Here is a 16,551-nt window from a genome sequence, read left to right as displayed (position 1 = left end):
GGTTTAAGTTACTTCCGCAGTGGTTGCACTTTTCCGAACCGGATGCTCTGTCCATCAATATATATACGGTCTATGGTACATATATATAAATACATACAGTATTAATACTACTATTATTGTATAGTGAATGACAGCTTAATTAAACACCAAATTCGGCCTAATTGCCTGATGAAGGTCTAGCACCAAAACATTGCAAATAAATGTATTTAGATCGATAGACAGTGTGCAGGTATTTTTTTTACATTCCATGGGATAATCCAAAAATGAATTAAACAGTTTTTGCTTCTGAATTTGTTTTACTGTGTTTTTGTTCGGACCCATATGTTACATTAGCTTCAATTATCATCATTTATCTTTGATTAAAACATGGTCTGGATGAAAACTCAATTATTATAAGCTAGAGGGAAGTTGATTAATTTCAGATAACTGCAAGGCTCTGACGTAATACTCTTATTACTCTTGCAAATGAAGGTGTTATCAAGATGTAAGAGTTTCACTGAACTGTCCATTATGTTACTTACTGCTCAACAACAGCATGCCATCTCATCAAGTTTATAAATTCAGTAAATGTTTTAGAGATACAGCTAAAGGGTAGGTGTCAAGAAGCAGTGTTCCATTCACTTTGAAGCAACATTGTGTCTGTAGAATGCATGTCTTAGTTAATGTAATTGGCATTGGTTCAAATAAAATTACACATGGTTGCCAATTTAAGAAAAATTAAATTACTTATCATTTCTTGATAACCTGGCCAGGGTTATGATTTTAATTCCCACTAGGGGTAATTGTATGTATGTTATATATATACATTTCTCTCAAACTGATCCTCTGACTTTTCTTTTTCCAACATGACACTGACATGCTGACATTTTTGTTTTTAATGAAATTCCTCAACAACTATGGAATAGGTTGCCATTTAATTTTCTACCATTATCCATGGGACCCAGAGGATACATCTTAATGACTTTGGTGGTCAAAGTGTTCACTAATCCCATGAAAAATATACTAGATGGGATGACACAACATTTTGAATTGTACAGACATTCATTGTTCTCAAACAATTAATGATGATTAATGATGATTTTGAAAGATATGTCTGGACAAATAATTGATGGATTGTCACAATAACTTTGATGTTCCTTTAAGTTCTTATTTAGCATCATTAACAGACAACATATTTTTTAATTGCCTAATATTTTGGTTTATGACTGAATACCAGCTAAATGAATGGTATTCCCTACAATATTGTGTTCAGTGCTGATTAGTGAATGTTAGAATGCTAACATGGTAGACTAAAATTTTAGCTATGGTGTACATCATACCTCCTAAACATCAGCATGTAGTATTGTTAATGTGAGCATGTTAGAATTCCAGTTTTAGCATTAAGCCCAAAGCATAATTGTGATGAAGTATAGCTTCACAAAGCCCCTAGCATGGCTATAGACTCTTGAATGTCTCTTTCTGTTGCTATGCAGATGTTATGCAGCTGTACCTTTCAGTCAAAAAGAACAAGCCATTGTTATCTTGTAAATCTTGTCTCAAATTTTCACTTCACAACAGGATAATTGCAACACACATTACACTTATAAAACCCTAACTTTGTAATGGCACAAGGACAGTTCAAATTGAGTTTATGTTTGTATAACTGCAATGCAAAATGTACCTAAAATGAGCACATCATTCCATTCTATTTAAGCCTTCTCTTTTAAATCATAAAACAACAGTTTTCATAAATGAATTATGTATCTTTCCGCCAGCACAGTGCCTCAGCAGGGTTGTCCAAAGGGATGTCCTTCTACCTGATTAGAAAAACTTGGACAATTATGTGCAACTCAACCTGCTTGGAGAAATCTATTTCCCACAGTGCTTTGTTCCACCTCTAAATATCTGCTGGATGACGTTAGTAAATCCCCATAACTCAATTGCAATCCCCCCACCCACACTTTTTATTTTACTTTGAATTTCCTGACATAGGTGGCATTATGTGACATTTGGTTCCGTGTGTGTGCGTGTGTATGTGTTTGAGAGAGAGAGCGAGGAAGGGAGGAAAGGTGATGTTGTGGAGGTTCAGTGTGGGGAGTGGAGGGTTGAGTGCTGACAGTTTAACAGAAGAGGCCCCTAGCAGGTTTGGCAGCCCACAGGAAATATAAAGCTTGTGATTTGTTTGTTAATATAAAGCTATTTTGTTTGTTTTAAAAGAGTCCACTGTGCAATTGCCTGGACTGATAATAGGTTGACATAGAGAGAGAGAGAGACAAAGTAAAAAGGAAAGGGGGTAGTTAGAGGACAAACAGAAATGTGATTTTACAAAGAAAAGGATGAACTGATATACTGTGTGTATGTGTGTGTGTATGTGTACATATATATATATATATATATATATATATATATATATATATATATATATATATATATATATATATATATATATATATATATATATATATATATATATATATATATATATATATATATATAAACAAAATGTTGTTTCTGATGTACCAAACTTGTTAATTATTTATTAACTTGTTAATTATTTATTTCCAAGACCTGATGTCAAATTAAACTTGAAACCTTTTTTATTAAATTAAATACATTCTTGCAAATATAATGCACAAAATACATTAAAGTAATGTGAACTTTATAAAAACAACTAACATTTTGTAGTACAGTGATTTAACCTTTTGATTTTCTACATTTTTCACAATATGAATTTAGTTACAATTGTGCAAAAGGATAGGAAATTGTAACAAACACAAAACATTAACTGTTTGTTTGTTCTAGCTGACAGCTATAATTTATATGTACATTAAAGAATAATTACATTACTGCATTCACTCACTGTACAGAAATATAAATAACATTTATACATCACTTATAAATCTAAGAAGGTGCAAGAACAGTGGCTTGCTACAGTGTTTTTTCTTCATCTACATTCCCTCACATTTCCTCTTTGAGCAGAAAAAAAAGTCCTAATGTGTATACCCACTGACCCTAAGAATTTATACCCACCCACCCACACACACACAGCTAATGGCTGTGGCAATTACAATGTCCCTAAATTCAGAGGCAAAATTGAAATTAAATGTTTGTGATAATTGTGGTATAGCAAGTATGGCTTCCTTCCAACATCAGACAAAATGCCACCCTGCCTCAAAAGGAAAAACAAGGTGAACATGTATTGTATACATTTCCAATGTGTATGCATGTGTTAGTTTATAATCCTATTTACAGTGGGGCTCGAAGGTTTTGGCACCCCAGGTAAAAATTTGTATTAATGTGCATAAAGAAGACAAGAAAAGATAGGAAAATCTCCAAAAGGCATCAAATGACAGATTAGACATTCATATAATATGTCACAAAAAGTTAGATTTCATATCCATCATTTACACTTTCAAAATAACAGAAAACTAAAAAATGGCATCTGCAAAAGTTTGGGCACCTTGCAAAGTTTATAACTTGCACCCCCCCCTTTGGAAAGCTGAGACCTGACAGTGTCATGGCTTGTTCTCAATCATCGTCTGGAAAGACCAGGTGATGTCAGTCTTAAGGTTTTAAATGGCCAGACTCATCTGACCTTTCCCCAACAATCAGCACCATGGGTTCTTCTAAGCAGTTGTCTAAAAAACTGAAACTGAAAATAGTTGAAGCTCAAAAAGCAGGCGAAGGCTAAAAGAAGATAGCAAAGTGTCAGATGCCAAAATCTTCTGTTAAGAAATGGCAGTCATTAGGAACAGTGGAAGTTAAAGCTAGATCTGGAAGACCAAGACAAATATCAGAATAATAATAATAATACAGAACAGCTTGCAGGATTGTGAGAAAAGCAAGTCCAAACCCACGTTTGACTGCACAATCCATCCAGAAAGACCTGGCAGACACTGGAGTTGTGGTGCACCATTCCACTATGAAGAGATACTTGTACAAATATGGTCTTCATGGAAGAGTCATCAGAAGAAAACCTCTTCTACGTCCTCACCACAAAAATCAGCATTTGAAGTTTGAAAATGAACATATAGACAAGTCTGATGCATTGTGGAAACACGTTCTGTGGACCGATGAGGTTAAGATAGAACCTTTTGGCCTGATTTAGCAAAGGTACATATGAAAATGCACAGAATTTAATGAAAAGAACCTCTGTCCAACTGGTAAGCATGGAGATGGATCAATCAGAATTTGGGGTTGTATTGCAGCTAGTGGCACAGGGAACATTTCACGAGTAGAAGGAAAAATGTAGTCAATAAAGTTTCAGCAAATTTTGGACGCTAACTTATGAAAACTATTAAGTTAAAGAGAGGATGGCTTCTACAAATGGATATTGATCCTAAACACACCTCAAAATCCACGGTAGATTACATCAAGAGGCATAAACTGAAGGTTTTGCCATGGCCTTCACAATCTCCTAACCTCAACATAATTAAAAAGCTATGGGTAGACCTTAAAAGAGCAGTGTGTGACAAACATCCCCAAAATCTCAAAGAACTGGAAGACTTTTGGAAGGAAGAATGGGCGAAGATACATCAAACAAGAATTTAAAGACTCTTGGCTGGCTACTAGAAGCGTTTACAAGCTGTGATACTTGCCAAAGGGGGCAGTACAAGGTTTCAACTCTGCAGGGTGCCCAAACTTTTGCAGGCGCCCCATTTTTGTTTTCTGTTATTTTGAAAGCATAAATGATGGAAATAAATTCTACATTTTTGTGACATAGAGTATTATATGAATGTCTAATCTGTCATTTAACGCCATTTGGATTTTTTCATTGTATAAAGATATGTATACAGTAGATATATAGATATAGATATATATATCTGTGTTATATACATTAATACAAATTTTTACCTGGGGTGCCCAAACTTTCGAGGCCCACAGTATGTGTTTCAATAGTTCAACTTTCTGTTCACTCTTTGTTATTGCCTTTTCCCTTGTGTTTTGTTATGTGCCAGGGTTTATTGAGAGGGTTTTCCTTGTCGTCTTTGATAACTTGGCTGAGTCTGGGTCAGGGACTGTTGCTGTTGTGCACCAGCATAGCCCTTGGAGACATTGTATATGATATTGGGTCCGTACAAATAAACTTGACTTGACTTGTTGGCAACTACATCATAGTTACGAGGCCTGTTTGTATTTGAATCACAGCGGTTCCCTCTGTATGCTGTCTGTCAACCGGTCTTGTCATGTTCCCATGATTTGCTTAGATTTGTTTCCCTTTCTGCTTACCAGAAAGGTCACCTGGCATTTACCATGAGGTTTAAATCGCCATGTAAGCTGGAGAAAACGCAAAATGGCTTTTACGGTAATAGAATTTTGGGGGCCTTAATTTCTGCCAGCTGTGTGCTGTTTTGACTTTGGTATTGACAGAAATGTTGACGGACCACAGGTCTATCCGTGAGGAACCCCTCAGAAGGGTAGAACCATTAATGCTGCTTCTGGGTGGTTTTTGATATCATATTCTAGAGTTAATGGATTTCATTTTGAGTATAATTACCTAATTCTAGATTGGTACGCAGAACTTAAAAGCTACCACCTTGGAGGCAGTAGATGATTGAAGGTCCTCTGAAGAAATTAGCAAACTTCCACAGACATAGCAATACATCTGTGCCAACAGCTTGTAAAAACACTTCCAGTTTAGCAGTTGACTCATACCATCATTTTGCATGTGTGAACAATCCACATGCGATTCATCACCCCATGTCATTTCCTCACCCCAGTCTCTGCTCCCTCAAATGCATACACACACTCCACCCCTCTTTCTCATCTTGCCTCTTGTGTGATACTGAATAAAAGCAGGTATCTTCTTTGTACTCTCTCAAATGTAAGATTGTAGTAAGCAGGAGGGTCAAGGTGTTCATAAAGGAAATACTGGATGTTAAAGTATAACCAGGGCTTAACCAAATTCAGGTATACATTTTGAGGCAGTGAGTGATAAACAAATACAAATATTTATTAGTAAGTCCAGTTTTAGCGTATTGTCTTTGTACTAGATTGTAAGAACATGTGCTTCTGATTAATAAACTGTTGTTATAAAGCATGTGTTGCTGGAATTTCCTCTTTCTCCACTTTGAATCAAGCAGCAGCTTGATTAGGAGAGATATAGAGTTAGACCACTGCCATATGTTCTAAGCTCAAAGCCAAGTTTTAAAGATTAACACGTAGTTTAGTTCAAATGTTGACAACTAATTCCTCAAGATTTTGTGTTTGAGGTTCTACACTTGTAAGATCTCACAAAAAAATTCAGTTTTTCTGTTTGACCACTTTGTCTTAAGAAACAAAATGCTTGTAAATACTGTTTTCTTACAGTATTCATGCCTTTCACCATTCTCAAGGGACCAGCACTGTCTGCCAGTGGTCTCATGTTGGATCACTTTGCAGGTGACACCACTTCAGGTGGTGTCACCTTGTATTTAATGCCTCTTAAATCAGTAGTTAGATTTCTTATGTGCTAAAAATGACAATGACATTTTGTATAATTACTTGTAAAACAACTGGCCTGTTTGCTTTTATGTTAGTTCAGAATGTTTCAGTATTACATTCTCATTACTTACAATGGTTTGGTTCTTGCAAACTGACATTTGCACTTAGAAAAGGACTACATCAGTCCCTTCACTGTGTGCACATGATGGTACACTGTGTACCCCCACTAAGCCTGCGTACTGGTCTGATATTTATGTTATTGCATAACAGTTTATAGCTTTCAGATGGCTCTGTTTAAAGAGGGTTTGACCCATGGAATGTGTGGTGGAGTTTGCTAGGTAAGGGTATATGATTGTTAAAAGAACTAAAACACACTGTGTTCTCCTGCTGAGTCCTTAAATTGATAATTATACAGTAAGCCACTGGAGAGCCAACAAAGACCAGACCAAAGGAATTCGTCTTTTGTTTAGTCTTCCAGCACTTCCTTGTGCTGAAAGTGACATAAGTGGTCTATTCACACTGTACATTCAGTGTCCAACTATGACACTTTGCCTCATGTAGCTAAGCCCATGATGCTCCTCTGTATATATGCATGTGGGAGACATAACATCTTTGTATCTCTGTTAGTAAACATGGATATGTCTAGGGCTGTACCAATATGGAAAACAAAATCGAAATCGCATCCCTCAGCTCCACGAACCTGTGTTGCGGAGTGAGAAGGCAGAATCGCGCCACACCACTTCCAACTCCCAGAGTTATCCTTCCTGTCCGCCAACGCTTACTGAGGTATAACGCTACAAATAGCCTCTGTTCTGACTTGGTTGCCTGAGTCTGTTTCCCGACTTTTTTTGTTTTTCCCGGAGTTAAGTGCTGACTGGGATGGCTGCTATCTGGCTGGCTAGGGGCTGACTGACAATGTGTCCCCAGACCGGGGTTGTTGTCAACCCTCATTCCGACTGAAGCCTTGCAGCGCCGGGAGACTGAGGCAGACAAAAAAATCCTTAGTGTTGGATCGATCCATTGAAATCATTCAATATTGATAAATAAGTTATCTGTTGTACAACTGTGTTGCAAAGTGGGATGTAATCAATGACAAAACAATGCCATGTGGTAGAAACAAGTTGTAAAAAAAGAATCAAGGTTTGTATCGAATCATGGGTCAAACATCTTGATACAAACCGAACCCTGGGATTGGTGTATTGTTACAACCCTAAAATAGCCATGTCAAGTTTGGTTTGGACCCAAACTGATAAAAAAAATGTAAAGATGAAATTAAAGACTCAGTAATTATCATTATTATTCTTACATCTTTGTCACATCCCTGGTCATCATTTATGGGTAGGGTTAAATAAATACAATTTAGCTAAAAAATGTTTTAACTACAGTCACAACAGAAAACATATTTGCTTGTGTTGTTGTTGTAGTGTAAGTCAGGCTGTCTAAATTCACTGTAAGACAAATTTTGCAACCTATCTAGGTTTGCTTTCCGTTGTGTTTCATCAAAACACTGACACTTTCCACTTGCCTCTTTCACCTATCACCCGTGTAATTATGCAATGCTCAGGTAGAGGTCCAATTAGGTTGTGTTAATAGATATGCCACATGTAAAAAATGGAAAGACTTTTGAATACAGTTTCACCTTGAGCTGGCCATGCAGGCAGAATGCATCGCTTTTTTTCTACCCTTCTTTCCTTTTTCTTCCTGTTTTTGTTCTTGTTCTCCTCTTGGAGACGTGTTCACTGTTCTGTCAACATATGTGTTTGTTTATTAGTCTACAGGCTACATTTTTAATTGGCCTGTAGAATATTAACTTGTGACCCAGCAAAAAAAGTTACAGTCATTGGAATATAGCCCCACTCTCTATGCTACACAAGTATGAGTCTGTCTGCCATTTGTGTTTTGTAAATCGGATTATTTTATAATCACATACATCAACTCACTGCTACTAAAACACAAGTAGTTGCTCCTGACCTGTACTGTAGTCACGCACCAGCTCCTTGATTTATTCTGACTATCAAAACATCCATTGAAATCATTATTTTTCTCCATGACCACATCTAAAGTCATAGAACATAAGAGAACACAATGTCCTTTTTCCATTTCTCTCTCATTGTTTCTCTTTCTCTCTTGGCCTAGTTTTTCTTCATTCTGTACCTTTTTCTACTCTACTCTGTATTTGGAGCGGTCTTTTATACCTTTATTCTTTATCAAGTGGCCGAAATCTGGCTTTCAATTGACACTCCTCTCGAAGTTGTTTGCAATAAAAGGTGGGGGGAAAGACTAGAAAGGCACTACAAATTAAGGCCAAATCAGGTCAACAGTCATTTTTAAATTGAACATTACCAATTATTTCTGAGAGAGATTGAATGGTCTGCTAAGAACAATTTATTGTTTAACCAAATTATTTTTTTAAAGTTATTAGGATAGTGAACATAGCACAAAACTTCTGATTTCTGAATCAGTTCAGTTGGCACTAAGTGACTAATAAAGTTGATCTAAATACAAACACTGAGCCAGGTTGCCCATGCACCAAGCTATAAGATACTGAATTAAGGAATTGTACCCGTTTTCGGTTTAGTGGAGCCATATTGGGTGTCAGGAACATCCAGATAAATAAAATATGTATGTGTGCAGTGCTTGGACAATTAAATCTGATGGGAAACGCTGGATCTAATATCACCTTTGAAATAAATCTAGCCTTCACCTTCAATTCAGCTAATTTTATGTAATTAGTTTGTTAATAGGCTATGTTCTAATATTGTCCTAATTTTTACTGAAATTGGACATAATATAAAACATCTGTCTTCTTCATGTCCTGTTGACAAACCAAAAAGACCTCTCTGTTTAAGAAATAGTTTTCATTTGTACCCAAAGATTAGCTCAACACATTTAAACACTGTATGCAGGTGGTCTTGGTGTTTGAGACAGTTAAAATAATAAGGTATGAAAGTTTGGACTGATGTAATTTGCTTATCCTAAAATGTAAAAGACTTGGGAAGTTGAACTGTAAAGCACAAACATACTCCATGAGGGATTGGTCCAACATTTCAACAAAAAACACTAAATCTGTTTATTTAAACATACTGATATTGATATTGATTATTTCTTTTGCAGTTTTAAGCAGGTTCCAACATCAAAATAATGTTTTAAAAAGGTAAGACTTTTGAAAGAGCCACCCTGTAACAGTGCAGGAATGTGTTTGGGGAAACCTCCTATACACAGAGCGCTTTCTGTAAAAAGGTCAAATCATTCATTCATGCAGTTCTTTTTCCTCTCTTCTGCAACCTTTTCTTACCATCCCCTTGTGCCCTACCAGTCAGACTTACTCTCTGGGTTTATAAGTTGGCCCCTGTATCATAAGCTAAAACTAAGCTGCCCTTTACCTCTTGTAGAAATAGTTGGAAATCCAACCATTTGAGAGCTTTTAAACTATTTTGACAGCTCCCTCTTTTTTCCATCACCCCCATGAGTACTGGAAACTGGCATCGTGTATATGTGTGTATCCAAAGGAACAAGTGTGCGTCGCTCGCCTTTCCCGTAAGCTGACATGAAAGATATTTCACAACTTGTGAAGTAGTGTTTTGTGAGACGCCAGGGTGCTCAGAGAGATATCATTGTAACAGTACCATGTGCCCATTAAATAAAGAAATCCTGTTTTCTTACAGTTCTGTAATGTAGTGTGTATGGTCTGCTGCCAGTAAAAAGTCATATTTAATTTAGCCTCAGGCTTGGTGCTGGTGAAATGGCTCCCTCCGGACCCCAGAGGTGAAACTAACAACATCAGAGTCTACTGGCACAATCTTTGATAAGGAAAGAGCTTTCCTTAATGTAGAAATTCATTCATGACTAACTTCATGTTGTGCACCATTGTTTTTCCTTTGTTAATACATGTGGTGGAACCAAAACATGTGGTGTTGTTTTGTTTAACTAAGAACAATAGATGAAAGATAATGTTGAAAGCTACGTTTGACTTTTTTCCCTATTTTTTGGCAAAAAGTATGACAGATGGTGAAACAGTACAAAAAACTTTGTCAAAGTGCCCTTTTTGTAAGATTTTTTGAAGGGTTTCTCGCTTTCTTAATTTTATTCTTTCTTTCTTTTTTACTTCAATTTCATCTCTCTACTAGGTGAAGTTCTGAGCATGGTGGATGATCTGTTTGCTGGTCTGGGTTCATCCTGTGTTGTTGCCGGGAAGAGAGCTGGAGACCATTCTCACTCTATGCTATACTCGGTGGTCTTCAAGTGCCTGGAACCCGACAGTCTTTACAAGTAAGTCTGCTGATGCCCTTTGCCAAGTCTTCCAAGTCAGTTGAATAACAGATGATTTATTCGTTCACTGTATCAATAAGCATGAGTCATAAATAGTGTTGTAGTTAATGCAGACATACTGTAGCTTCAACGTTCTTGCACATGTCTGAAGTTTGGAAAGTTGGGGGTTGTGGGACCCTGTGAGCTGTGCTGTGAAGCTGGGTCTACCAAGGTATGTCGGTACCAAGTAAGGGGCTAGACTAAGACTTCCAATTGTCTATATAGTCAGCATCTACAAAAAACAGCATCCTCATCCTGAGCAGGGAAACCAGGGCTCCATCCTCGAGCCAGGACACTTTTCAGGTAAATGCTAGGAGGATGGACCTGTATTCACTCTTCACAGAACTAGAATGAAACGCCTGGATAGGGGTCGGACTACCTCTCTTTCCAGAGTCGCCTGAAATCCATGATAAACTTTGTAGTTATATCAAAACCAATTTTTTTTAAGGCAGCTGTTGTAGGTGTAGCCAAAGGCCATCATGGCATGCAGCAACCGGAGATGGGTGGAGGAAATTTTACTAAATCTAAAGGCTCTCGATATGTTTTGGCAGGCATGGTTAATACACCTTATACATTAGTGTCATATTGAAGTTTGAGAACGTGTCTAAGAACTGGCAGAAAAAGGTGGGGGTTCCCATTTTTGATCAACTTGTGTGCTCCATTTTTTCTTTTTCTAAACATTTTGTATTATTACAACTAGAAAGTAATCAGAGAGAGCATTACTTCACCAAGGCAGCACAATCCTGTCCCGACTCACCTACAGTATTGTGGGACATTGCTCTTGGTTCTCGGCTTGCAATTTATTGCAACCCAATTGACCTAATTGTTTTTCTGACCACATTTTTATGAGTTCAGTGTTTCCCATTACCATATAAAGACCTTTCATTAAACATTATGTTGTGGCTATGTCTGCATCTTTCCCAAAGAAGAATGACTGGGCAATATCAGCAATACCACATCCTCCCTTGGGTGACGACAATTCCCACTGCAAGTGTTATTTTGTTTCAGGGGGTGAATTGTGTTACCTACAACAGCTGGATTGAGTTAACCAGGGAATTACACTTAGTCTCAACGTGGTGGAAGTGGTGGATGCTTCCAATCTTTTTATGTTCTCTTTGGTCAGATCAGAACACTGTTTTAGTCAATACAGAAGGATCTCTGTTAAGAGACAATATGTGTTAAACTCAAAGAACAAATTGATCACTCTTTGTAGATTTTAGGGGGCATTCAACTAACAGATAGACCTTGCCTTTAAATGCTATCATAGCTATCACCCTGACACATCAGTGACTCAAACTTTGACAGTGTGTGACATGGGAAGCCAAGTCTATTTGCTGATTGTCATTTGTTGGTGAATGGGATTACTCCATCTGCCATTAGTGTTGGTCTTATGAATAAGACATCATGTCATTTTTAAATTAACTGCATGGTGGTGTGGTGATGTACTGGAATGCATTACATAAAAATCTGTTTCTTATATTTAGTTCATATAATTTGCATACATGAAGAAACAAGAAGCACAACACAACATAGTGCATTTCAGTGAAGTAACACCATAAACTGCAACCTCTAAATGATCATAGTGCTGATCCAGCGTGTATCTGAAACTTTGTTAACAACAATTAAAAGAATATGTTTTAATTAATTACTGAACTGTTTCATAGAATTGCTTAACAGCATCATCGGTTAACAGCAAGCTATTTAAAGGCACATTTCAGAATAGAAATATATTTAGCTTCAAATTGAGGCAGACAAGTTTTTTTTTCTTTTTTATTCCACTGGGTGTTGCTGTGATTTGCATTTCCCATGAGCACCACTTGACTTCTACATCTTGAAACAAAGTTGCTAGAGCAGCAATAATGAATGAACCCGGCAGGACCCAGATGTTGTTGTGGCTGTCATTGGACACATGAACTATGTTCTCAGGTTTTGACTTTTCTCAGGTTTTGTTTAGTGTCTTTAACACGCTTGCTATTTGGTGGCCTTGGTTTGTTCTGGGAACCTTAACATTACTCCTCTAAAATAAGCAGCCAGGATTTAAAGCTATAGAAAACCTGATCTAGAATTATGTTTCCCCCAATCTATATGTCGATATATGTGCTGTACTAAGCAAAGTTACAAAAACTTGAAAGTTGCAACAGTTTAATACGCCCCTGCTTTATGATTGAGCCAGAGGAGCTTTAATAACTTTAGATGAAAATACAGCAAAGTACCCTCACTACATTTACTCTAACAGGTGACCTACAGGAAAGTTTAGTTAGTTGGTGTCAAACACTAACAGAGCAGCAAAACTACATTAAATGCTAAAATAAGGCCTTTATATTGCTGTATGTTTGTGTGGGTGTGTATGTGTATTTACACCAGAGCAAAGGTGATTGGTGGATTAATGTAGCAATGCCAACAAGCTATTTAACAGTGATGTCTCCATGACACATAACAGTAAAATATGTGCCATGTTTTATAAATCAATCTAACATTAACATTAAAGTGTGTGGTCACAAACTAATTAGATTGTCAATTTCACATAAAAAGAAGCACCCAAGAAAGAGCAGAGATCACAACTGTTCATACGCATTTAAACAAGGAATAAATATGGTAAAATATACCAAATAAAAGAAACAGTAAGCGTCATTGATGACATTTCTAGAAGCTGATGGCAATGCCAACAAAACAATTACCATCTCTTTAGTTAAAAGAAATCATGATTTTGAGTTTCCTACATGTTTAACACTGAAAGAAGAATAGTGGAGGAATAACTATTATTTTAATCTGAAGAAGTCACCACTAACATAAACCTGCATCAGGAGCCAAAATTCAAACTTTGTAACAGTCTTATCTTTGTTTCGGCAGTCTCCACAGTGTTGTTTTTCTCTGATAAGAGAAGAATCTACGTCGGAATTACGTCTGAGGGCCCATCTGCTTGCAGCCAACTCTGCTTGTCTAAATCAAGAGCATGATAAGACCTCTACTGGTATTGTCTTTACACTTGATCATTACCGAGGCTGATATGGCCCTAACCTTCCCCTGCAGACTATAGCTCTTTGCTTTGTGAAAGGTCACACACCTCATTTCAGTAGTGAACACTAATATACATGATTCAATGTAACAGCGTTTTGTGTTAGACTTAAGTCTAAATCAACTGTTAGAATTCTCCAGAGATCATCAGGCTGCATGACAATACTTGTTGGACTATCAGACTATCAGCACCATTCATTAACCACACACTTTTATGTTAGTAGTGACTTTGTGCATCCAGACAGGTGAGTGAGTCAATCAAGTTGGTGTCTTCATGGTTGTAGAGTAGAGTAAAGCGGTATATGTCTCTGTGGGCCAACTTAGCTGTTAGACAGCAGACAAGGACAAATACATACAGACAAGTACAGCAATGAATACAAAAAACAAGATATACACAAGAGAAAGCAGTCAGAAGAAGTAAATGTGCTGTATTTATATAGTGCTTTTCCAGCCTTAACAACTGCTCAAAGCGCTTTTACATCTACAGGAAACATTCACCATTCACACACATTCATTCACTGTGGCCAGGGCTGCCGTACAAGGTGCCACCTGCTCATCAGATAAACATTCACACACATTCACACTCCGATGCGCAGCATCGGGGGTAACTCGGGGTTCAGTGTATTGCCCAAGGACACTTCGACAATGACTGCAGGGGCGGGGATCGAACCACCAACCTTCCAATTGGCAGGCAACCGCTCTACCACTGAGCCACAGCCGCCCGCTGAAGAAGTCCGAAACTGGGAGACCTCTAGTAACAAGCCAATTTACATTTAGTTCAAAAAGCCAATAGTTGCTGTAATAAAAACTGCTGTTTTATAGATTTAAACAGCAGTAAATAGATCTTTAGATTGATCTTGTGCTTTTTGACAGGCCCTGAATCTTCTCTGAATTGTCTCAGTTCTAGCTGACCTGCATCTTCCTGATTACTCCACGGCTGCTTTCAATTGGTCTAGACTATTTAAAGCAGTGTCTCCAGACAAACAGTTTGTCTGAATTCTTTTGTCATCCTTTACATGGTTTTGCAAGCCTTACTTCTGGCTATGTTTTTTTTAAATTTGTTCCTTTGTGTTATTGGTGAGCCAGCAGTCTTTTGCCAGTTGAGAACCATCTCCTGCTTGTTTTATTTTGTATTGCTTGGCATAAGCCAATGTCAATCAGTCTTAAGCCAAAACATGCATCAGTCTTCCTCAGCATTGTATCAGCAAACTATTTTTCTCATTTTAAACAGCAGGACATGATGTATGAACTTGCATGTATGCAGTAACTATCTTTTTTAAAAGGATGGCTCAGGTGGTAGTTACTCAGCAAATCCTCATGCCAAATTAATTGAATTGATTGTGAGTTCCTGGTTCTTGAGCAGAACCAGATCAGGAATGTTGTGATTACATTAGATGACTCAACAGTTAACTAGGGGACCAGGCTTCCTGCTAATGACTGTTAGGCCAGTTACTGTAGTGACTATTAGGCAACTACATTTACTTTGTTGTGGTTGGAGAAAGATTGTGGTCATGGCAAATTAATGGTTAAGGATCATTAATAATGGTTAAGGACCATAATGGTTAAGGACCATTAAAATTAATGGTTAAGGATCAGTTCAGTTTTTATGCCCCATTGGTTTGACTTATTATACTAGTTGAGGTGATGGAACTTTGTTTGTGCTGCTCCAAGAATTGAAAGATTTCATTTGAAAACTGACCAAAGCTGTATCAAACTGTGTGATATACATGTAGATTGTTAGATATATATATTTTTTCATTAACATATTTAAGAAGTAAACAGTGACAATTACAAATAACAAACTGAAACGAGAATGCATCCCAGGGCCAACAAAAACGTAATAGTATATACCAACATTTTTACAAATAATAATTACACAGAGGAAAGACGGTAAGGAGGGAGACAAAACAACACACGCAGAAGGCACAGCCACAAGACAAGGGACCAAAACACCTGCGCAAATTAGATCTCACAGAGTCACCACCATGTGTCCGAGTCTTCACTGGGGCACTATTTATCCACGCCGTGGACAGTTCCAAATAGACCACATCCAGGTAGGAAAGGGTCCACGTGCGGATAGACAGGTTAAATGTCGTTTTCCAACGGTTCGCATTCATCCTCTTTGCAGCCGTAAGTCCTTCAAAAACAGCACGTTTCTGAGTCCCAGAGAGCTGGAAGGCTGACAGGTTATTCAGAATCAAGAACTTAATAGTAACAGGCACAGTAACATTTAACAAGGCTATGTAAAACTGTTACAGAACTGACCAACGGGAGAGCACTCCCAGAACTCCCAGAAGATAAGGGCCTTGTGCTTCAACTTGGCAGAAATTGCATAAAGGGCTTTTAATTATTTTCACGTGATGCATTTTCACGGGTGTGAGATATGTCCTATGAATTAAATTTTGTGTTGGGAATCTGCTGATGGTCTGGATTGCGAGATACTTCTGGAATGCTAGACCAAACATCATGCCAGTCGAGATCGATACCCAGGCCTGGGCAATCCCAGGCCTGGGTATCGATACAACCAGCCAGATACAACCAAGACCTGATTAAGCCTAGATACCATACCACGTTTTTTAGGCTGCACAGTAAATAACTTCTGAATAAGATGAATGGGCAAAGGCCTCTGCCAAGGGACACCGTATGCCTTAAGTGCCGACCTTAACTGCAGGTAAGAGAAATAGGAGGAACGTGGTAGGTTGAATGTGTTCTGCATGCGTTATCGGCCTCCCACCAATCAGGAGTGCTGTATTATTGAATATATAATGTGGAAAAAGTGTAACAGTTAACAAGCAACACGGCAGTATGTTTCAGGTAATCTCCAAG

The 16,551-nt window shown here is 37.7% G+C and overlaps 1 protein-coding gene across 1 annotated transcript in view; it reads left to right on the top strand.

Annotated features, from left to right (window-relative positions):
- LOC117958903 (astrotactin-2-like) overlaps nucleotides 1–16,551 on the top strand; it is a 264,011-nt gene that overhangs the window by 235,007 nt on the left and 12,453 nt on the right. The window contains exon 20 of the mRNA XM_034895621.1: nucleotides 10,530–10,671. Within this exon, the coding sequence (XP_034751512.1) occupies nucleotides 10,530–10,671 (142 nt within the window). The remainder of the gene's footprint in view (nucleotides 1–10,529; nucleotides 10,672–16,551) is intronic.

Source organism: Etheostoma cragini, chromosome 16, assembly GCF_013103735.1.
Source record: "Etheostoma cragini isolate CJK2018 chromosome 16, CSU_Ecrag_1.0, whole genome shotgun sequence".
Taxonomy (NCBI): domain Eukaryota; kingdom Metazoa; phylum Chordata; class Actinopteri; order Perciformes; family Percidae; genus Etheostoma; species Etheostoma cragini.
This window is presented reverse-complemented; position numbering and strand designations above follow the sequence as displayed.